A 23,170-nucleotide genomic window follows, 5' to 3' on the forward strand; every position below is an offset into this window, starting at 1 on the left:
AATGGGTGGCCCAGTGAATTTAAAATATAAGGGCAAGTGGAAGTAACTGTACAGCAGTGCGTGAAAAAAGGGGTGTGAAAGTGGAAAAAAGGCTAAAATTGGAGAGGAAAGAGGAAAATTTGTTTCAAATGGGGGTGGGGTCGCACACTACTCACACACCGGCGGTGTCGCCCCTAAGGACTCTGGTCAATGTAGTAAAGTGTTCGCGATGCATCATCTTTCGATCTTCTGCTATCTTCGCTGTCTTCGCCATCCCTGGACACGTGTTTCGGGGTATTACCCCTCATCAGCAGGGATAGGCCGTGTACTGGGGTTGCCGATGGCTGCCAATATCTGCCAGGTATAGTACCACTCAGGCGCGTAGGTGCGGGATCCCAGGCTCTTCAGCCCGCTGCTCAAGGGAGCTGGGATGGCGAAGATAGCAGAAGATCGAAAGATGATGCATCGCGAACACTTTACTACATTGACCAGAGTCCTTAGGGGCGACACCGCCGGTGTGTGAGTAGTGTGCGACCCCACCCCCATTTGTAAAAGGAAAATATGTTTAATTGGTAGCTCTCTGCTTCCAAAATAAAATCAGTGCGATAGTCTAGTAGTTTTAACAGATATCTACTATGTCAAATATAAGGTCAACATGTTTCTGCATCAAAAAGGACCCAAGTAGGTGTCCACTGCATTCTTCAGGACCAAATAACTCGCTACTGCTCAAAAAAGGTGAAAGAAAGAAATAAAATGGATATCACCTGGGTATTTCCTATGTTTCCATTCTCCTTCCTAATGTTGTTTCATCCGGATGTACAGAGTGAACGGAGTCAGATACATGAAAGGACAAACACAATACATTAGCGTTTGGATTTTATTTCTTTCTTTCACCTTTTTTGAGCAGTAGCGAGTTATTTTATTTGGGTTTATTTACTACAGTTGATATTAATATCTAAATGGGTACGAGCTGTTACCCTTCCTGGTGGGAAGGTTCCCAGATGATGAAAAGGCGGTATCGGTCGTATACTGATGGGTATTCAGCTGATCTAGTGTCACCATTCTCCCTTAGTCAGTTACATGTTTAGTTGATAGAGTGTGCTGGTTTGACCCACAGCTACTTTGTGTTTGCTATATGAAAAAAAGGAACATCACCAGCATAATCATGTTTCATTATCGATAATGAAGTCGCACATATCCTTTCCTGACACCGTGCAGCACATGGCAAAGGTGACTCCACATTGTTATAAACATTTCAGATCCACTCTGGTGTCTGGGAAGGGGGTTCATGCAAAGAATGGGTGTCTAACATAGGTCCAGAGATATCAGAATCCAAGCCAGAAATTCAGGATATCTACAAAGGATACATTTATGAAACCGTAAACTACATGGATCCTGTATACAAAACCCTGAAAAATTGTCATGGATCCAAGACTCATGGACCTACATTGCATATCTACTGCAAAATAAGATGTAAGGAATCTGCAGAAGCAAATATCCATCAGAAACAGGTTACTAATTGTTGAAGCTGTGGATCTGAAACAACCTGGCTCTAAAAATACCAATTAAATAAAAAAATGTATGCCTTAATACAGTGAAGTCCCTGGTACTTATTGGCTAACCTTGTCCAGACAGCATAGTCTTTAATGCCATTTCAACAGTTCCAGTCAAAGACTTGCAAAAGTAAAATGAGTGCTGATTTTAAGAGAGCTATTGGGAAACTCGTCTGGAAATTGTGTTGAAATATTTCTATGTACCTGTATATTGACAGATAGGTTTACATACAAATGATACTTTGCAAAATCCAATAATGACAAATTACCAATTTTATTAATCAAAATACCTATTCAAATTATTACCTCAGTTAATGATCTGACAGGATGTTCGTGATCTTGACTTGTGTTGGATTTTAGCTCCAATCTTTCGGTATCCGTTGCAATGCTTGAGACATCAAGCTTGGCAATTCTTTTGTCCTGGCCAGAGGCAACGTCTAACGTCCTCGGGGTGCTATTATCAAGACTACTGATGTCAGGAGCTTTGGTCTCATTAATATCCCCATTATCTTCTTCAATGTTCTCAATTACTTCCTCCTTCTTAGTCAATTCGAAATTGGGTTCTGTGCCCTCTGCTTTCTCTGCTGTGTTATCTGAAAATGATGAAGAAGCTTTAGATTGTGATGCCACTTCTGGCCCTTCAGCTCCATTGCAATCTGAAACATCTGGCTGCTCATCAGGAGGCTTCAGTTCAGCTTTAGGTTCTTCCTGATTTGAAGTCTCCAGTTTACTGGCTTCTTTCTCTAGTTGTGATTCAGCATTGTTTGAAAGCACTATTGAATTACTATCCTGCTTATGATCGCTGTTCAACCCATCAGATGCACCCGGAATTGGGTTACTATTGCTATCCTGCTGATGAGCACTAGGCAAGCCATCTGAAAGGCCCAACACTGGTTCACTATCATGTGAATCAATTGCATCAGATATAGCCTCCTGTAGCTCAAGTGATCCCACTTCAGTAGTATCAACAACTGGAGAAGCTGTAGCATCTTTCTGCTCTTCGTCACTGTTTGAACAGAATTCGGTGGCTTCAACAACGGTTGAAATTATTTTTGAATCCAATTCGCTTGCATTATTCTGCAGGGGTGGTTCAAAATCAGAAGAATGGTCAACATCAGCAATAACACAGGTATTTTCACTTGTTATTGCTACTTCGGAAAAGGAATTGGTTTCATGTACTGCATCAGGTCTATACTCAGTCACATCACTTTCTGGATTCTGCTCAACACTGACATTCTCCACACCCTGTGTGGATAGATTGGCTTCCTCTACCTCCAGGGGCAGACTCCTCCTTGCAGCTTCCACCTCTGCACTTACTCCAGACACTGTTCTAATTGGACTTGTAGAACCCTGACCAATTTCATCTCCTATTCCTTCATACTGTCTGAACATTCGGGAAAGATTTTCTTTGTGCGTTTCAAAAGTGACCTACACAAAAATATAAGGATACAAATTAAGTATTTAATAAAATTGATTTGTACATTATAATTCAGAGGATACAGATGGATGCATACATACAATGTTTAATAGAACTACAAAGAATTAGAACTTATTGAGTGTTGTGCCTAGGAGGGAGGGAAGATTAAACGGAAGAGGACAAGTACTTAAATGATTCCACAAGAAAATCCCTACTGGAAAACTGGTGTGGAGTGAGGCATGAATGCATTATGTTGAGTAAGACTGCCCCTTATGGGAGGAGTGACAGGAGAAAGTAAAGTCAGAAATGCTCAATTCAGACTCTAAGAATAGGAAAATGTTGATTGTTCATGGTTTCAGTGATAGGTAAATGTAAATGTAAATGTGTGTATACTTGTAAAGCGCACTATCACCTGAAAGGTATCTTGGCGCTGTATACCGCTGTGGAACCCTTCCTGGCTTTCCCTGTGAGATGCCCCCTTACTGGGCACCTCCAAGGTGAGGCCAGGCATCCTAGCGCTTTCGGGCCGTTGTGGAGATTAAGCAAGCTATTGCCCAGAGTTGCAGAGTGTGAACCCACAATTCGAGTAGGCACCGAGGCGAGAATTATCGAGTCCGTGGACATTGAGCCCAAGACCCTGCCGTGTCGGGAATTGAACCCTGGTCCCGGGCCAGACCTCTGCCTCAGGGTCTGCTGCTCTAATCGGTGAGCCACACTTCTCTTCTCAGGTAAACATTGAGTTGGTTGAGGGTAGCACAAATAGTTGCTTTAAATACTGGCAATGTAGTTAAAGCCATGCTAAAGTTTGTTTGAGTGCATTGAAGGAACTTCACAGCGGGGGTGGGGAGGGATTTACTGGTTATTAGTTTTTGTACTGAAGAACAATTGGAGAAGTGAGTCAGCAGACAGCTGGCTGTTGCATAGAAGTCATGTGTAGGCTATTTTATATTGTGGGAATGACTAAGGTTTGATACCGGGCAGGCTATATGTTGGGTAGGAGAGACTCAGTGATGATGGAGGTGCAGGATTGTGAAGGAGTGAGGCATTTGGTGATTTAGGAGTAAAGGGATCTAATGGTGAATAAGAGGGGCCATCAGACGGAAGGATGAATAAAGATGATAAAGATTGGGAAGAGTTACTTAGGGGCAGTAAAACAGAATGTGATAATGCTGGATAAATCTCAACTGTGGGGTGGTGAAGTATGATGCAGGAATCTAAGAAGCCACTCCATGTAAATCTGATTTTTATTTTAAAGTTAACTACCAACTTAACATTTCTCACTACTCTGGATTCAATCATCACATGGCGATATTCGGATATGCTTATCCTGACAAGATAACTGCAAAATTCTATCCACAAGCCTCAAATCCCAAAGCACACGGATTAAGTCTGCAATGGCACCCGATATAGCAAAGAATACAATTTAAAGTAGTGTGACATGTGCAAGGAATTCTGGGGCAAAGATCCCAGTAGCCTACAGAAACTGCCTACATAATATGTCCCACAAAAATCTGAGATCAAGAAACACTGTTCCTATCGACAAAAAAAAAGTCAGGTGAGATTCTGTCAGAGAGAATCATGTTTGAGACAACCTTGAGCTGACTAAGAACAACCCGTCAACTAAAAGTAAAAAAGACCTAGAAATGCAGTGTTCACAATTATTGTTGACTCCTAATGAAGAAACGCCTGCCACCCCATTTACACAGGACTTAGGGCCTCAAATTCAATGTGCTACATGGTTCAGAATGAAGACCCAGCAAACACCACCTGTTCCAGTGGACCCTGTGGTTTAGAAGATGTGCCAGACTGCTAAGTCGAAGTCAGCAGGGCAGCTAGTATGAAGCACCACCACCCGCGCTTACGCAGACTAACAGTGGGTATCACAATGAGTATGATTAAGTGAAGCACTGGAACATTACAAGAGGAACTGTAGATTTATTATGGAATATAGTTAAATGGATGTATGTGTTAGATGAAACAGGTGCTTTTTTAAGTATTGTAAAACAACTCCAAAGACCCTCATTGACCCAGAATTTATATTTCTCTATTATTTGTGTACGGTAACAGTCATTTAGCACCGGCTGAACTCTGAGCTTAGCCGTAAAGCATCGATCATGAGGCAGAACCCAATGCAGTGGTGTAACAATAGCCCTCCGCAGTGCAGGGGGGGGGGGGGGGGACACCAAGCTCCAGGGTGCCCCCTCCGGCAAGGTGCGCGGGAGACCCCGGAGATCTCCTGCCTGAATCGGCAGTGTGGGAGGCCCCCTCCACTCACTTTGCAGGGGGGCCCCCACAAGTTTCATTACGCCACTGACCCAGTGGGTCAAGTTACAAAGATGTGGTACATCTATTTATGTCCTTATGGAACCGCTAGTCAATGTGCACGTGTCTAGAAATGTTGGAGAATTTTACTTCACTTTCTTTTATAAAAATGTACACATGTAGTACCACTGTTGGCTCATTATCCAGAAGTATTTTCTTTAACTGTATTTATGACAACTCAAGAATATATTTTTGCATTTAAATGCTGTCATTTCTTTGAATATCCGAAGAAGCTTTATCTACGTTTCATGTGAAGATGTTAATGTAGTTCCAGAGTTCCCATTGAAAGACTTGTTTTCAAGAGACACCACAAAAATAAATAAACAAATATTATTAGAAATCTCCAAAGGAGGTTCAGTAAAGGCAAATATACGCAATATGCTAAAGGTGCAGAGACTACCTGTGAATTTTAATGAATGAACCGTTAGTCACAGAGCAAGCTGTGGTCTAACCAGAAAATTCCAGCGGGGGTACTTTTAATATCAAATGGACAGTATGCAGACCCTTTAAGGTTTATAGCATAAGGAACACACGTTTTAAATAGACAGCATACATATCTTTTCATAAATTAATTTCATGTGCCACATTTGAGGACATGTAGACAGATTCTCGCTTGTTTTAAACCAAATTTTTTTTTCAATAGGCACCGTACAAAATGTTCAAAATTCTGATACCTACATGGTCATTTTAATGAAAATGAGTATCACTTCAACTGGCCGGAGTTTATTTGATTCCAGCTCTTTACGTTATTTATTGCTTTTGCACTTGTGACTGAAAGGCTTTTAATTCAAAATTAATTGTCCTAGACTGTTCTAAATTAGCCAACTAAAAGGCCAGTCATTAATCTTCACAGACGGTTGATGGTTAATCCATGGCTGCTTGCTATGTTTGGAAAGTACCTCCACGCACTAGCAGTTAAGGACACTTCTGGGCTAATAACTAGAAAAGTTCCCTTGGACAATAATTCCAATCTAATTTGACATTTAGCGTTTACCAATTAACGAAGAGATGAAAACCACACAGGAGCACTTTCGAAAAAAGCACCATCCAAACAACATTAAATGGTGACAGGATTACTCCATCCTCCCTGAAACCTCATGAAGACTTCAACGCACTGTAGTCGGTCTTCTCGTTTTTTTGGTGTACGTCACATATGTTAAAATTATAAGAAAGAAGGGTTGAAAATGTGTGTCCCGTGCAATTGTTAACCAGAGTCTTGTTTTTCTGATGATACATTCCTTTCCTATTACAACCACTCAAACTGTAATGTAACAATTTTTTCTAATCTAGCTCACACACGCCTATGCCTGGAACCTTTTGGATGTGCACCATAAGCAAATCAACTTGAGTGTAAGTACCAATGCCTGCTGGTCACAATGATTTCTATGAGGCTTTATACCATAATGCCTGGCTCCAACCAGAAAGGTAGACTAGTAACAGGAATTAACAGTGATACCTGGCCTTACATAATGGGCCATCCTGCAAAAAAAGTGAAAATGTCCGTTTTTTAATCATAAAAATACTAATTCTCACATGTAATGAAAGGATTGGGGTACATGCACTTTCTTACGATTAACTTTAAGATAAACAAATACTTGGCGTCCCACTCAACAAAAAGTGCAACTGAAGATACGTCAAGATGTAGCAGTACAACTTCACTAACCAACATCAGTACAAAGTCATACATTTCACAGTAGAACCGAGTTCATGTGGGTAACGCAAAACGTAAGCACACAAATCGACAGGTTTTTTAGCAGGGGCGCAACATTATCACAATTTTACTCAAAGAGAGACTAAAATGGGCTAGAAAGATTCCAGGAAAATTATCAGATTTTTGGGAAATATAGCCTGTGCATTTACAAACCTACTGTAAATCTTTGGATAAAAACAAAATATACATTAGAAAGTGTATGCTGAAACAGCTTTTTTCACAAACGTAGTTTGATTTTACACTGTTTTTATCTGTCATTTTAATAGTCAGCAGAAAAATATTTCACAGCTATGATGTGTGCAATTCTTCTGCAAAACCCCTTTGAAAAGGATACCAGGCAACTCCTTTTTACTACTGCACATGATGACCGAAATATTTAACGGTATATTACATACTTGTGCAAATATACATTTGATGATTAAATTAAAGAAATGCCTCTGAAAAATAGGAACACAATAAAATAGATGAATGAACTGTTATGAATACAGCTCTAGAGTAATTAGGCAAAACGTGCAAAAAGTCTACTGAATTCTAAGAGAAACACAGTGCAATCTTCCTACCGAAAAAATATTGAAAAATAATGTATCATTGAGTCCTAAAAACTCAAGAGCCCAATTTTAATGTACCCAGGCACCATTTATTAATGACAAATTGATGTGTTAATGTTTCATAAAGCCATTTTAATATTACAGCATACACAACTGTTTATGTTAAATAAATAAATAATCATCTTTGTGTGCTTTATGTTAAGGTCAGTTATTACATTTAGAAAATAAATGATTAGGCTGGAATCACCTTCCAGCAAAAATCTCCTCATTGATTTTAATTTCTAAGCTTAAAGTAACAAAATGAAGCTATTCATTCTTGCATGGAATTTTAAGATATTAATAGATAATGAGATGGCGGCAATATATGAATTCTCCTTCTTGTATATTTCATCTGCACAAAGATTTTTCCCCATGTCGTACATTTCCTATTCTCTACAGGCCTGTATTTTTACTTTTTAAAAGACACAGTTATCGCGTATTCTTTTCACATTCCATTTGATGTATTCTAAGGGCCAGGACTGCATACCTATTTTTTTTAATGACATTTTACACACCACCATGCTACACTACTGTTTTATTAGGATCCGTTTCAAATCACACCAATAAAGTGTACAAATTGAAAAGCAAATAAAAAAATACATTGTAATAGGTTTAAGAAAAAAACTTTGGAAGCTGCTTATATTCACACACTGCAAATTTTCAATTTGGCTCACGACTTAAAGTGCAGATTGCCTCTGTAGTCAAGAATAAAACAATGTATTCATAGCTATCAAAAGATGCATACAAAACTGATAACCTTGTAAAAATGTTAGATATTGCATGGTGATGAGTTACACTCAGAGAGAGCTTCAGAAATATAGAGATCATCATTAAGAGTTTAGATCAGACAGCACACAAGGCTATTTTACATAATTCACTAGTGCTTAAACCCACCTGCAAACATCAGACTATGCACTCTCATTTACAACCAATAATACGTGAAGAGCGGGACATTTTCTAACAATTAAACGATGCACTGTCATTACAATATGTGAGGAGCTGGACATTCTCTAATAATCAGACCATGCACTGTCATTTACAACAAAAATTATCGAGAGAATTTAACATTTTCTAATAATCAAATATAGCACTGCCATTCATAACAAATGGACAACGCACTGTCATTTACAACCAAATATGTGAAGAGCTAGACATTTTTTTCCCATTTCAACGTGATTCCAAGTCATTTGACAAATGGAAGGATGCTAGGTTGTTCAAAGCGTGCTTTCATTTTAAATGTCTTGAATTTAGGGGGTCACGGGGCCACCTCTCCCTTTATTAGCCACAAAATTGATACGCCTGATCTCAGAGTAATAGGGTCCTAGGACATGTGACTTTAGGGTGAGCAAGTGTGATCACTGTGCTGCTCTGAGAGTCTCGGCTTCCCAGTCAAGCTTACTTAATGCAACCTGCACACCGCGAGAGATAAGGAACAATAAACCTTTTTAAAACGCAAGCTATTTTGAATCTATTGAGATGTTTCCCTACATGTTCTTTTCACCACGGGCTGAAAATGAATGAGCTTTATACAAGCATTACAGTATTATTTTTTGTTATAACCATGAACCTTTGCCAATACGCAGTAGCTACATGTAGGAAGAGGATGGCCGCTTGCTTACTCTTTCTGTAAAGAAAACGGTTGAGAAGCACAGATTTGCTTGGTAAAAAAGCAATGTTTTAAAATGCACACATCTGTAACCTTTAGAGGAATGTATGAAGAGAGGTGCAATTATGCTGGAGGCCGCCGCCGCTGTCTAGAAAGTGTGGTGCAGCTGTGGGAGGAGAGAGTTACAGTGACAAACAGCCTCCCTGCTACGAAGGTGGCAGGAAATCTATCATACCGGACAATAAAATTGCAATTGAGTTTCTTTGGCTTTTTATAGCAGATGCATGCATCTTGATGTGGAGCTCTGTGAAACCTATCCGATTTTGCAACATCAGTCTTTTATCAGACAAAGATGTTGTAAATTAGTGGAGGGCGGCGAGACGAGAAGGGTGTGGAAAAGAAAAAAAACACAATAATTGCACACAATTTCAGACACAGTGCAAACCATGGCATCTGGCTAGATTCGGAGGCTCAGGAAAAGAGTTTCTAATGCATCCAAACAGAATGGTCGTATTGTTCCCCTCTGAATCAAATGCTCACTGCTGGCCCCACCGCTGGGTTGTAAAATCCAACGCTGCAAATGGCACCAGGAGAGCCAGACATAAAAATAAAGACAAGAGGAAATAGTAGCGAAGCTGATCTCAGGTGTATGTCTGTACTTTAATCCCCATAGCAGCTATTTGAGATGTAGTAATTCTAGTGCAGAAATTCAAACCCATTTTGCACGCTAACATTTGTCTCAAGATGAAAACGTGGGGGTGTAGTTGTATAAAGTAGCAAGCACTTTGAATGTTGAACTGTACTGAGAGCTACATTTACGGGTATCATTGTGAAAACATTTCGTTCCCCACTTGAGCTAAAATAGAGAATGTGTGCTCCCAGTAATTATGGAGTGCACAGGGGAAAAAAGAGAAACCTGCAGATACCTTAACTTTGTAATTAACCACATACCTTAACTTTGTAATTCACCACCCGCTTTACCTGAACATAGCCTGTTACCCATTTCTCCAATTTAATTGATTGAGCACATTAGTCCCTTTCTTCCTGAAACAATGCAGGTTTAATAAATAAAAGATTTTGCTTTTTATCCCTCCCGCGGATTCAGCGTCATTGATAGCTCTGTTAGCTATTCATGGCCTGCGGCTACCCATACAGAGGTCCACCAGGGAGATACAGGGCAGGCGGCCCAACTGGACTCACCGCCCCAGACTCACTCGGCAGCATAGGACTCTGATACACTGAATGTGGCCGCATTGAAGGAGCTTCCTGGAGCCTAAAATACGTAGTCCTTCTCCAGAATGTGACCAAAATATGTAAACAATGTGCGAAGAAACGTATTAGCTTTGTAAAACTATAAAATGTCATTCCGATTTATAGTACTTAAAATTAAAAACGGAGGCTCAAAATAATGGTTTGCAATGAAATCTTTATAAAGACCTAATATTCATAAGAGAACAAACGAACGTCTTTGAGGGTGGAAAAGGGAGGGCTACAGCTAGTTTCTCTATGTAGTGCAATTTGATCCCAAGAGCAGCTCTTGCGCGCCATCTTGTGTTAGACACTCTGTATTGACCTTGCACAGGAATGAAAGCATTACATTTTCGAAAAGAAAAACACCTCAAGAAGTTGGGCCCCACAGAAATATGCTTAACTGGTCTCTCTGTAATTTTCAGACACCGGGACACGTTTAGCAGCGCCTGCAGGTTGTCTGCATTTAATTCCCAGCCACAATCTGCAGGCAGCGAGGGGGCTTTTTATGTTCACCTCCCGCTGGGCCAAAGGTGAAGGTCGAAGTTAAGGGCCCATCAGGCCTCCTTTTAAGCGAGTATCCTGACTGGACCTGGCCTGGAACCTCACACTTGAAAGCAACGGAGGGGAAACAAGGGACTAGCTTGTTATCTTTTCACAGGTACTTACGAGAGGCACGCTTTGTCGCTTTTAATTTTGTTCAGTCCCTCTATGTAAATGCATGCAATGTAATAATGTCAGATGCATTGGCCTGTTCCAGTATTTACACAAATAATTTAAATAGCACTATTTTATTTCTTTTATAGTGCTACTCATCCCAATGCAGGGTGTCTGACCGACGTACATGTGTAAAACAATGTAGACGATGAGTTGCATGAGACCGGGTTACAGGGTGTGGGGGCCACATGCCCTTTAGGCTTGCTTCACTGTGCTATATTACAAGGATTACAATTTATGAACTACAGGAAACAAAAGGATCTCTGTGTTAAAAGCAGTAACCCACTTTACTATCTACATAAAATAAAAATCTGTAATCTGCATATTATGTGATATGCTTTGCAGGAGACAGATTAACCTTCTACTACTTTGATTCAAATCTGGGACTTCACAAAACACATATCTCCTGCAAATGCATTAACCTCCAGAGTGATCTCACCATTATTATTATTCCGTGAGATTTAATGGGCACCTTTGAAGCAGATGCCTTAACCCCATAAAATATTTTAAAATGCAGACTTAGTAACCAATTAAGAAGAACAGATCTACTACCTTGTTTCTCTTTGCTGCCAATTTCTTTGTGGCAGGGTAAAAAAAAAAACGAATTATTCGTTGCGGCCCAGATTTTGTGTCAGGATTGCACCACTTTTTGGTACACCCCCGATGCAAAATCTAATTTGTTCAATCTCATAATGTGCTAAAATGTACTCCTGATAAACATGGGTGATGTCACGTACAATGTCATGCATCATGACGTCATGCACTGTGATGGCACGGGCCATGATGTCAATTGCATACCACCTAACTTACTTAGTCCCCCCACTTTTTTTTTAGGGCTTGTACCCTGATCTTCTCCACGGCCAGGTTTCAAAGAGTGTCCCATCTCAGTCACCCTGCTCGGGCCACTTCATTTGAGAACTTCTGAACCAAAGATCAACAGGTGAGAACAGGGTCATACCAAACCATAAGCCTTATGACACTAGCAAACTAACCAATGGCAGGCCTGCAGCCCCAGACACTGTAAATGTAGGGCGTTCTCCAACCAGGTAAAAACGAACCCCCTTGGTACTCCCTAGATATGTTTTTTATACGCAGTAAAAATAGTACATCCAAATGTAAATTTACATTTGGATGTACTATTTTTACTGCATATAAAAAACATATCTAAGGAGTACCATGCGCGTTAGTTTTTTCCTGGTTGGTGAACGCCCTACATTTATCTATTTCTCACACCTCAGGATCAGGAGGTGGTACCCACAGGCACCCGTAAAATGGAGGAACATCAATTAACAGAAAGAATACTGCTATTTGAATGAAGGAGTGCTAATTTAATTTATATATCTCTTCCAATTAAAAGCCCCAGAGACTGTGTCAGGGTGGAAAAGACTCACTTTTGAATGCGTGATGGACAGCGTGTCGACCCACACTCGCCAGCCGCCCCACTCGTACTTCACAGCATGGTAGAGTAAAATCCGGAAGATGGCGTACACCATCTCAGTGATCTTCTGCTCGTCTGTGTTTCTGGGATTGAAGAAGCAGAGGGACAGCATCCATTCCTGCCAAACGGAGCACTGCAGCAGACTCCTGAAAACCAAAGCAGGTCTTAGTTCCTAGACACAAGCTAGCCTTCAATGCCAGAGCGACTGCAGGGCAGCTTAGGGAAGAGAACACACCAAGGTCTTATGGGCTATCGACTGCCAGAGGGAAACTGCAGTGGGACAAGAGATGTGAAATCTGAACCAACATCAAGGTCCCCTTGCACCCATCGCTTAGGAAGCAGGGACGAGGGGTGCGTTTTGTAATAAAAAGCCTACATGCACTGGACTCGGCCAAGTTAAAAGAGGAATTCTTAGAAAAGGTCAAACACAGTGGTGAGAGTTGCTTCTAATAAAAACGCGCGAGGGTGGTGAGAGTAGAATGCAGTTCCTACACGATTCCTTTAGAATGATGTATGTAACCACAGAAACAGCCCCACTCTTTGAGAATACCCTTACCTTCGATTTTCTCGACTGTTATTAAACAGTTTAATCATGTCCGAGAGAAAAACTCGACGAACCTCCATGGCTTCTGGGCAGTGCGTGGAGTTCCGGAGAAGCGTTGCAATAATTTTTAGAACCTCTGTAAAACAGTTGACTCTAATTAGAAAAAAACATTTGTAACCAGAATAAAGACGTCAAAGCCATCTTACAGCACAAACAGTCCACGTTCAGAGTGTGTAAAAAATCAAAAAGAAAGATGTTAGCGGAACCCTACATCTCCCTCTGCCCACCATCAAAAAACATCTGCTTGACTGCTGGGATACATATATACAAAAACATGTTTATGTTTCTCTTTTGTAGATTGTGACCCGAAATACAGAACGAGTTATGTTAGCAAGTTTAGTATTCAATATAAATTATTTAATCTTTATTATTTTGCAGTGAAAAATATTTTTTTTCTCTTTGGACTTCCAGCAGGCATTTCAGTATACTTTTCTTTTGTGTGCCTACTCGTTTTCCAATTTGCACATTTCTAGGTGCAAGTGACACGTGACTGGGATTCAACTACACACAGCCCTGCAGTTTGTGCACATAATATACTGACAATATTGCAGGAGTTTGGTGGAAGAATTCCTAAGGGGAAATGGCTTATTTCGGAAGCTCAAAAATCAACCTGTTAAATCTATGTGACAGCCATGTATATTATGAAAGTCGTGTTTTGAAAACAGTTAGGAGAAAATAGGCAAATCCCCTAGCTGTAAAAACATGTTCGGTCCAAACCTCTCCTTATGGAACTAGAAAATGAGTGCAAACGATACAGTGAAATTCACCAGAAAACACTTAACCCCTCGTCTGCCTTTCTTCAAAGGTCACCCTTGATCAGTCTGCCAAACTTTCAGGGTTGGCCTCTTCAGGTCAGTTTTACTAGTGTAGGTCTACTCAACATTATAACATTTTGAAGTATCTACATAACAGTATGGAGATAAAGGTGACAATTATACATAGAAAGCAGGCTATAGTGGCATTACAGTGCTTACCAACACAACACACACCACAAGGTGTCCTGGGTTAGACAAAGAAAACAACATACCTAAACCACAGAAAATAAATTTCAAAAGCATAAATAGAAAAAGATCAAGTTCCAAAGACAGGAACAAAAAATACACGGTTAAGGCCGTTAAGAAAGGGGAAAAAGTTTCCAAGAGCAAAAAAGTTCGAAAGAGCATATCAGTAGGAATGGGACTTCGTGTGTTTCAGATTTGCTGAAGAGTTATTTTAAGCAGCAGAAATGGTTAAACACCACACTCGTCGGGTGAAAAAATACTAATGCCTTGAAAGGTAAGGCAAGCAACCCCAAAGTGAAGCTTCGATCAAAAGGTAGTCGCGTACCACTTGCGGTAAAAGGCTATATTATATATATAAAGCACGATGTGGCTTTGACAACAAGCTAGGATGCAGCATGGCGCACCACTCTGAGGAGGTGTATCTATATAGTTTACAATTTGTTTTCTATTCAAACATTTATTTAAGACTCACGTGCAATGTACATATGTATACACATATATATCAAAGTTGATGCTAGTGACTATGTTGTTGTGGCAGACATTCGGTAGGAAAAGCATTTTTTGATTGCTAATAACTTTGGCTTACTTTTACGAATCTGTAAACTATTGAGCAGTGATTTATCATCCATGTCAGGGTTATCGTTAACATTTCGTGCCTGATTGCTCAAGAGAGACCAAAGTCAAAAGAAAGTCTCCCAAAAGATCCACTATCCCATTCTAACGTCCGTGGGAATTTTGATTCCTGCTACACAGATCTAGGCAAACTTGTCCTGGCGCTGGAGCTGTACTCCAAGTAGATCGTTTTAGACTGGGAGGAATTCTGTTTAGACGTATTCAAGAAATCTGAAGAATTTAAAGGTGTAAAACAGGTTGAAAAGAGGTAATTTAAATATACCTTGTTTCTGAAATGCAAATTCAAATTAAAAATCATTTGATTGGTGAGACGCTTTTTGCCTTCAGGTGTTTAATATACAGCCATAAATAAACACGCCAGTTCAAATAACCATGGTGTGTAAAAAATAAATTGGAGCACATCCTCTTTTTTTAAAATCCATTTCAAAGCTATGTTCATGAGCCTCAAGTGCTAGGGGATTTGGTACCTGCCACAGATCACAGTAAATGGTGGCTCACAACCCCCCCCCCCTTTACCTGCATCAAAAATACTGATCACATTTACTTGCAGCGTATTAATTAAAAAAACATAAAAGGTAAACTAAGACCAAAGGGCCACTAATGTAAGAGCTACTGGGCCCAGGGCTTTGGTAAATGCCATCCGTGTGCCTACATCCCGCTATGTATGACTAAAGCAATGAGTACAAGGAGTGGCCAAGCAAACATGCACTGTACTAACCTCCTGCTGCACACAGCCTTTCCTTGTGCCCGGCAGGCTCTGGGTGCAGACACACTGGTCAAAGGGTGGGCGAAAGTCCAAGCCCTGTGCCCAGATTCTAGTAGACAAGGTCAATGGACATATGCAACATGCCATGGGGGCAAGGACCGTGCACAGAAGACATGGCTAAACACCCATACTGTCCGCAGTTCAGTGGACAGGCCCTTTGATTCTGGGTTCAGAGACATTTGCCACTGGGTACTGTGAAATATGGCTTCATCAGTAACACTGATTTCATTTATGGCATCATGTGTGATTTCATGGGCAATGCACAAAGAGTATGGTTATGCAACTTAGCGTTTTGCATTTTTGTGTTTTTTTAGGTTTTGGATAATACGCATATAACTAAGGTATGACACATTTTGTTATAAGAGTACAAATCACAGACACATTTTCACCTAACTATAACGTTCCTTTAACCTTTGTTTTTCAGTGATATATACATTATATCACTGAAAAAACAAAAGTTAAAGGGATGTTTTAGTTAGTTGTAAATGTCAGCTAAAACACAGTTTAAATTGAACTCAACCACTGAAATGCACACGTTAGTTATCTCTTGTAACTGTAACTCATGCCCTAAAGTAACTATAACTCGCTCCCTTGTCATGCAGTGTTGTCATGAATTGCAATAATATTATCAATGGTGTCATCGAACATGTCGCAAGTGATGTAATACGAGAGAGAGATAATCAGCAGTGCATGGCGAAGGTGCGAGTTTAATTAACCTTGGGGGTTTTTTTTTCATTGAATTTGTAGGTCTTTTTTTTCATAAAGTAATATTTTATTACCATATGTAACGCCAACCCCATGTCAGGCACAGTCTTCGGCCATGCACAGAATGTGGTTGGTCACAGGCCAGGCCCTGTACCCAACCCCTGCTAGTACCCAAATCCCCTCTCCCGCAACCATGGGCAGCAAGGGGGGTGTGAGCACAGGCCCTGTCTGACATATAATGTAAGGCAATCCTACTGACTTTATTAAAATAAAATGGGCCTATAGGCTTTATGAAGTGATCAGGATATCAACATATATAAACCACTTGCATTGTCTTTGCTAAAGAAAATGATCAATATTTGCAAAGAAATGTATATTTCAACAATTCACACAGTGTAATGTTGAATAAATGCAATTGTCATAATAAAAATGTAAGAAAGTTTCATTAAAAAAACATGTCTGATATCTAAGTCTTTTTTAAACATTTTTTAAACTGCAAAGTGCAGCCATAGAAACCCCAACAAGGGGATTCTGCACTCCAGCAGAAGAGCACAGAGCTCCAGCTAGGATCGCTTAAAAAAATTAAAGTAAGATCTCCTAATGTCATGGATTTAATTACCCAGGAGCCTCACTGTTTTTTTGCTGTTTTATTTATTTTATACTCCCTGCAGCACCCCACACCAATAAAAAAACGCTTAGTTGTGCCCTGGTGCCTTCTGGAGAGATCATAAAGCTATCCCAAAAAAAGTTGAAAGAGACATTACAGGGCCAAATGGGGCGCTCCTTCACAGAGCAATGAATAATAAATGAGTGACTCCTTAATATTCATTTTTTTTTCATTTTTATTTTGGGCATTCCGATACCCACCCAGATATTTATTTTTTGTTGGTGGTTGTGGGGGAAGCCCCAGGACACATGCCGGCTCCCCTGCCGGAACACATCCTGGGTGCAGGCACAAGCTGGCAATTCTTTATATTATTTTTTGTTTAAAATTATTGGGGGGGGGGGGCATGCGTCTCTCTTATGTGCCCCACTCCGCCCCTTATCGAGCCTTGACAGGCCCCAGGTACCCCATCTCCTGGGAGCTTCGGTGGGTGCCCCGGTGCCTGGGGCCCCCACAACACAGAATACTGGGGGTTGTGGGCGGAACCCCGGGTCCCTCGTGGCCCCACGGGCTCCCCTGCATGCATCCATCCTGGGTGCAGCAGGCGGGAGCGATCTGTTTTCATGCCTACAAGAGCGCGGGCAGGTAAAAAAAATTGGACTCCCACCCGGAGGGTGGCAACTTTTCCTCCTCTCGCAGGCAGGAAAACTATATCCCAAGGATTGTGCTCCTAGGACACAACAGTGAAGCTGGCACCAGTGGGTGGGGTTCCCAGGGCCTTTCGTGGCTCAGGAAGGGAGACAACCCCCCTTTTAAATTATCATCACCAAGGCATGGGGTCATCAAGGCCTTTGGAGGTGCACAGAGGGGCGACGCGCACCCCCCGTAATTAAATATTAGCCCCAGGGGATGGGGGCCGCATGCCACTCTCCTGTACAAACTACATGTACTGAAAACCTGGCTTTTCTCACGTTAAATTTTTACCATAGCTATCGTTCTGTATACTGAGCGCCGAGACACCTCTGGGTAGTAGTGCGCTATAAAAATCGCAAAAAACATCAACATAAACAAACATTTGAGCCACTCCCTGGTCCTGGCACACCCCGCACTTTTTAATTTTTTTTATTTTACCACAGATCCACATTAAATTCTGAAGAGTTGGAAAGGCAAAGTTTGGGAATAGTTGCTACAAATTAATTATTGCACTACAATGGTAATAGAAGTGGGGACGGCGAGAATAATGAAGAGACCTGAACAAGATGACATTTATGCAAGTGAACTGCGAAAGGTTTCCTTTGGCGATTTACTTAAGCTTAAATTACAGTGGTAAAAACGTTGCTTATTTAAAAGAACACAAGATCATCTGGGTTTATGAGAGAAGCCAACCTGGAATCACTTCCATGCTCCTCGTGTCTTTATGGCAATACAGTCTACTCTAAGTATGTGAGCCTCATAAAGTGCCTTCTGGGTTAGTTTAGCTTCCGATTAAAGATGCAGGCAGGCTGTTTCTAATAGTACAAGTGCAGCCCAACCTACAACGAAAACCGAAACAGACGAGCTAGAGGATGGCTTGTGATGTCTACATTCTACAAACTATTTGCATCCCGAACAAGGGCATTAGATTTCATACTACGACTTCTGCCGAGTGCCTAAGAAGCCGATCGGTCTAAAACTACAGCCTACTCCAATGAAGCACAACCCTGAAATACAATATATAGACCCTCATTTTATGCATAGATATGAAACACAAAGTAGTTCATAAGCGAACAGTCCAATACCAGGAGGCTGGCCCATAGCATTGGCTTTATTCTGCTTTGTGTTTCACCCTGGGTTTGTACAACTGCAAACCCAACGAGCCTAATCCTTGCAAAACTCACATGCACACTGTAAACAAGGAAAGTCTTGCAAGTGGAAATTGCAAATGGTAGTCCTAAGCTATATTCTCGGTGAAATCTGCAGCCCGAATTATGTTGTTAGGAGAAGGAAAAGACAACTAATTTCCACCTTGTTCTAAGAGAGGACAGAAAAACATGCCAGTCATCAAATGTATCGGAATGTCCGCATCTGGAAGTGCAATGTATAAATCATGTTCCAAATGAAAGTAAAACTACATCCCAGTTGCACGAATATAGAAATGAAAATCTGAACAGCCTTCCTACTGTTGCCCCAAGACCTCCGACAATGTATTCTCTTATCTCTGTCACGCCTGAACCCCACCCAAATATAATATCCTATTCATAATATGTTGTTGGCAATGTAATATCCGCTGGGATGGTCCTGCGTTCCTCTCTTCCTCAGTTTGCCTGTCACATCTTAAAAAAAAATATGATAAATTACAAAGGAAGCACCTTCCCGCCCTCTGGAGTGACTCAACACCAAGAATTTCTTGGACAGAGAACGAAACGCATCAGCTACAAAAAGCACTGCAGAGACCATGGAAGCTTTCAAATACAGCACGGTAAAAAAAATACAACTGTACTCGGCTAAAGTTTATAAAATATCAGATCACACGAAGATTGCTCTTCAGGAAGTTACCCAAACAATGCAGTGAGCAGATACATTTTGTTTCAACTCCAGTTGCGGCGTCCTGGACTGACAGTAATTTGAGGTGAACGTTAATTCCACACTGCAAGTAATTTGGTCTGGCATCTTTGAGTAATGCAATCAGAGCAGAACTGAAACCAGAGCAGGCCTTACATCAAAATATCTTTGAGCACAGCCGTCGGCCTCTGCCTCTAAAATGATTTTCGTTAAATACAAAATAAATAGTTGGAAAACATCACCACTGAGGATACATTGCCTGTAATAGGCGTGTCTGGTTATTTGTGGAAACACCGCTTTCTATATAAACTAAACGGCGGGTTTACTTTTGTTTTCAACCAAGCTTCCCATTGTCATTGCTCCGTGTACACCTTACTTCCAATGTGGTTCACGTTCACGTAGTAGTGTACACGACAGAGCACACAAAATAAAATAAACCTCATGACATTTCTCGCAGTCCTTCACTAAAAGACAATGCTGTATTTTATAAACCAGTGTCTGGACAGTGTCGCAACTATGACAATACTTAACAAAAGCGAACATTTAAACTGCTTACGAGGATTTTGAATCTTCACCGTGGAGTCAGGGTCGGGGTGTTGCTTGTGTAAAACTTGCGTGCAGATCTGTTCAATTAAAATCTATTGTGGGAAAAAATCCATCGTCAGTACCACTTTTTCTCTAACAAGCATCTGATAATTCACTTTTTTTTTTTAAAAACCCTACCACGGACAGTGGAGTCACCAGTGCGTTGTGGGCCCTAGCGCAAATAAGGTAACGGACCTCCTGGCCGCTGTTTAAACAGTGAAATACAGCAATAATTAGGGTTCAGTGTGCCCTGGTGCCACTGTACGTGCTGCACCAAAGCAAAGCTCGCCCCTTACCACAGGTTACAATCACTGACCTGCTGCAGCAATGTGGCAGTAACCGGTCCACTTAGGATGTTAAGAATCACGCTTTATTACAGAAATTAAGTAATTTCACCTCAAATTATTCATGCTAGGTAAAAGCATGCAAATGAAACAGTAAGAAATAGCTCCCCAACAATTAATAAAACAAAGTTTACTTTGCTAAGACCCACGTTCGACCAAGTTGGCAGAGCTTTCCAAGTTAACTACAAAAAAAAAACCTGTAAAATTTGGAAGGCGGCTAACGTTTCTTGTGCCATCTGGAACCCATAAGAACAAAGATGCACGCGGCCTGGTAAGGTTTCGAGGTAATTAGAAGTCCTGGATTTGGAACGATAGCACTACCTCAAACAGGACATTGTAAGTGGTCATGGAGATTAAGTTTGTCTGAAGCATCAGTCTTTCAGCCAGCAGGGAAAAGAGTCCATGTCCAAGCATAATTTCTGCTTTCCTCCTGAAGTTTCACAAAGAAAACAGAGGTTAATGCACTTTTCCTTTTAAAATGAATACACTTGGCAGGATTTCAGCATACGGTTCTAGCAGGGGCAAAGTCATGAGTCTTGCAGTTCGCTTTTTTTCATTATTAAGGCAGTTGAAAGCAAAGTACCAACAAAACACTCCGATTGTAAGCAACTGTCAATGGCTCCAATGAGCTGAAACTTACCACAGCAGCACATGGCCCACAACTGACACCCTCCCTCGTGTGTCCTGGATATCCATAGGGAGGAACATTTTCATATGCTTCGCTCAATAAACTGCTTCCTGATTACAAGCATGTATTGAACCCTAAACTCACTCACTAATATTTCAACCTCCCACAAACAGGTCATTTTATTTACAGATCACATGATGCATACATTTCAGGTAGCACTACATCGTTCCACACAGCCTTCCCTCTAAAGAAAATGGACCTTGACAAGATGTAGATCTTCAGTGACAAATGGCTCCCAGATATATGAATGAACATACTTCAGTGGATCACTGACCGGATTCGCCAATTCTATCATCACAGGTCACAGCGCCCCTTTCCCTTATGCATTTATCGCAAGTAAGATGGATTTCATATGCATTTCAGAATAAATACTTCACCTGATGTACATAAAATACATATTTTAAAAACCAAAAATGTACCTTGAATGAAAGGGAAGGCCTATGCTCTCCCTCTGAGTATGATGCTAGGATACCCCTCTATACAGGAAACGAATGGATACACTGCCAATAGAAACACTTTTTCTTAGGAAGTGGTTTCAAGAAAGCAGGCAAAAAAAATCTAGGTTCATACCACTTCTTAAAACAAAAACTACACTTTGAAGTAAAATCGGATATTGCAAAATAACGGCTATCACTTTAAGATACACACATTGTGGACGCTAATTAACAAACAACTTCATAGATATATAAAAATAATACTGACAACTTGATTTTGTGATTAGACTTATTGGATGACATAAGCATACAAGACATGTATTCCTAAAATGTAGGTTAGTCACTAAGGCTGTGCTGCTTTACACAGTATTATCAACCGAGGAAGCTCTGGCTGAAACCTGACCTTGCATGTTCATTTTATTATTTCCCAGATCTTTAATGTGACAACATGTAATAAGGCAGCATTTATACAGTACGTAGCTTATTCATGAAACGAATGTTTGATAATATGATGTCACAGTAAACAGAAATGTACGCACAGTTAATAGTTCTTTTCTAAGCAAGTTATTTTTAGTTAACCAAATAAAATACATCACTGGCTGGGATATTTAGATCTCCTGCTTAAAAAAGGACTGCTTCCTCACACACTACATTCTTTCAGGAGAAAACACTCAACTAATGAACAAAATTGTTGGGTAAAAACGTTTCACAACATAGTTCTTTCACCAATAGCCAGTTAGTCGAATAACTAGTCTCAGAATGAACATAGCAAAAGCTGTTGTAACCTATGTGATACAGCAGCTAAACTTAAAGAGAGCATTAGCAGAGGGAGCACAGGGAACAAAAGAGCGAGGTTTCTCCTATTTTACATGTTTCATAAATAGTGTAAATCTACAACCACCACTAACTTATTTAATGAAAAAAAGGCACATTCTGAACAAAAGTGGCACATCCTTTCACTAGAAGCGCTATTGCCACAGATGTTTTTACTGATGATAAAAACAATAAGCATTTGCAGTGCAATAGGTCTCCCATTTACGAATCCCTCAAAAATTAAAGACCTATTGCATTGCAAATGGTGGTTTGCAAAAGTGCTCGAAGCTGCACTTTGTTTAATGGCGGAGTGCCACTTTCCTTAGACGCGGCTCGTCTAAAGAAAGGGATGAGGCCTCATTAACGTGAAAGCGCAGCATGGGGCGATTTACAAACAAAAGTTAAATAGAAAAAACTAACATAAGGCCGCGTTCAGCGCCGCAAAGTGGCCGCAAATAAATCAAATGCGCGGCGCCACTGTGGCGTACCGTGCTATGAGAAAAAAACATAAAACCTTACAAGAGAACATTGTGAAAAGCATTCAACAAAATAGTGCTTGGAGGCTGTAATTAAAGGTTACAAACGCATATAGCAGGGGATGTCCTCATGAAAGGTTACAAATGGAAGACAAGGTGGTACTAAGGAGGGACTAACAAACCTATTAACGAATTAGAAGCCAGCATTCACCAAGGATAATGACACAAGCCAATGAAAAATATGGGCGGAGTGTGGGTGGGGCTTCAAGTCCATACCTCAATTCAGCATGCCTCGCAGAGCAGCGAATGTGCTGCCCAGGCTCGACCTAAAAACTAACAGGGAGTAGGGACTGACATGGTTCAACATTAAAATGCATAACTTTAAGAAATAAACCAAC

At 40.7% G+C, this 23,170-nt stretch overlaps 1 protein-coding gene across 2 annotated transcripts in view; it reads right to left on the bottom strand.

Moving 5' to 3' along the window:
* LRBA (LPS responsive beige-like anchor protein) overlaps positions 1 to 23,170 on the bottom strand; it is a 2,244,423-nt gene that overhangs the window by 1,844,599 nt on the left and 376,654 nt on the right. For both annotated transcript variants that reach the window (XM_078676915.1, XM_078676916.1), the window contains exons 19-23: positions 20,683 to 20,791; positions 19,989 to 20,070; positions 13,135 to 13,258; positions 12,532 to 12,724; positions 1,839 to 2,960 (exon numbers count right to left, since the gene is read on the bottom strand). In XM_078676915.1, coding sequence (XP_078533041.1) covers positions 1,839 to 2,960; positions 12,532 to 12,724; positions 13,135 to 13,258; positions 19,989 to 20,070; positions 20,683 to 20,791 — 1,630 coding nt within the window. The remainder of the gene's footprint in view (positions 1 to 1,838; positions 2,961 to 12,531; positions 12,725 to 13,134; positions 13,259 to 19,988; positions 20,071 to 20,682; positions 20,792 to 23,170) is intronic.

The sequence above is a fragment of the Lissotriton helveticus genome, chromosome 2_1, assembly GCF_964261635.1.
Source record: "Lissotriton helveticus chromosome 2_1, aLisHel1.1, whole genome shotgun sequence".
Classification (NCBI taxonomy): Eukaryota; Metazoa; Chordata; class Amphibia; order Caudata; family Salamandridae; genus Lissotriton; species Lissotriton helveticus.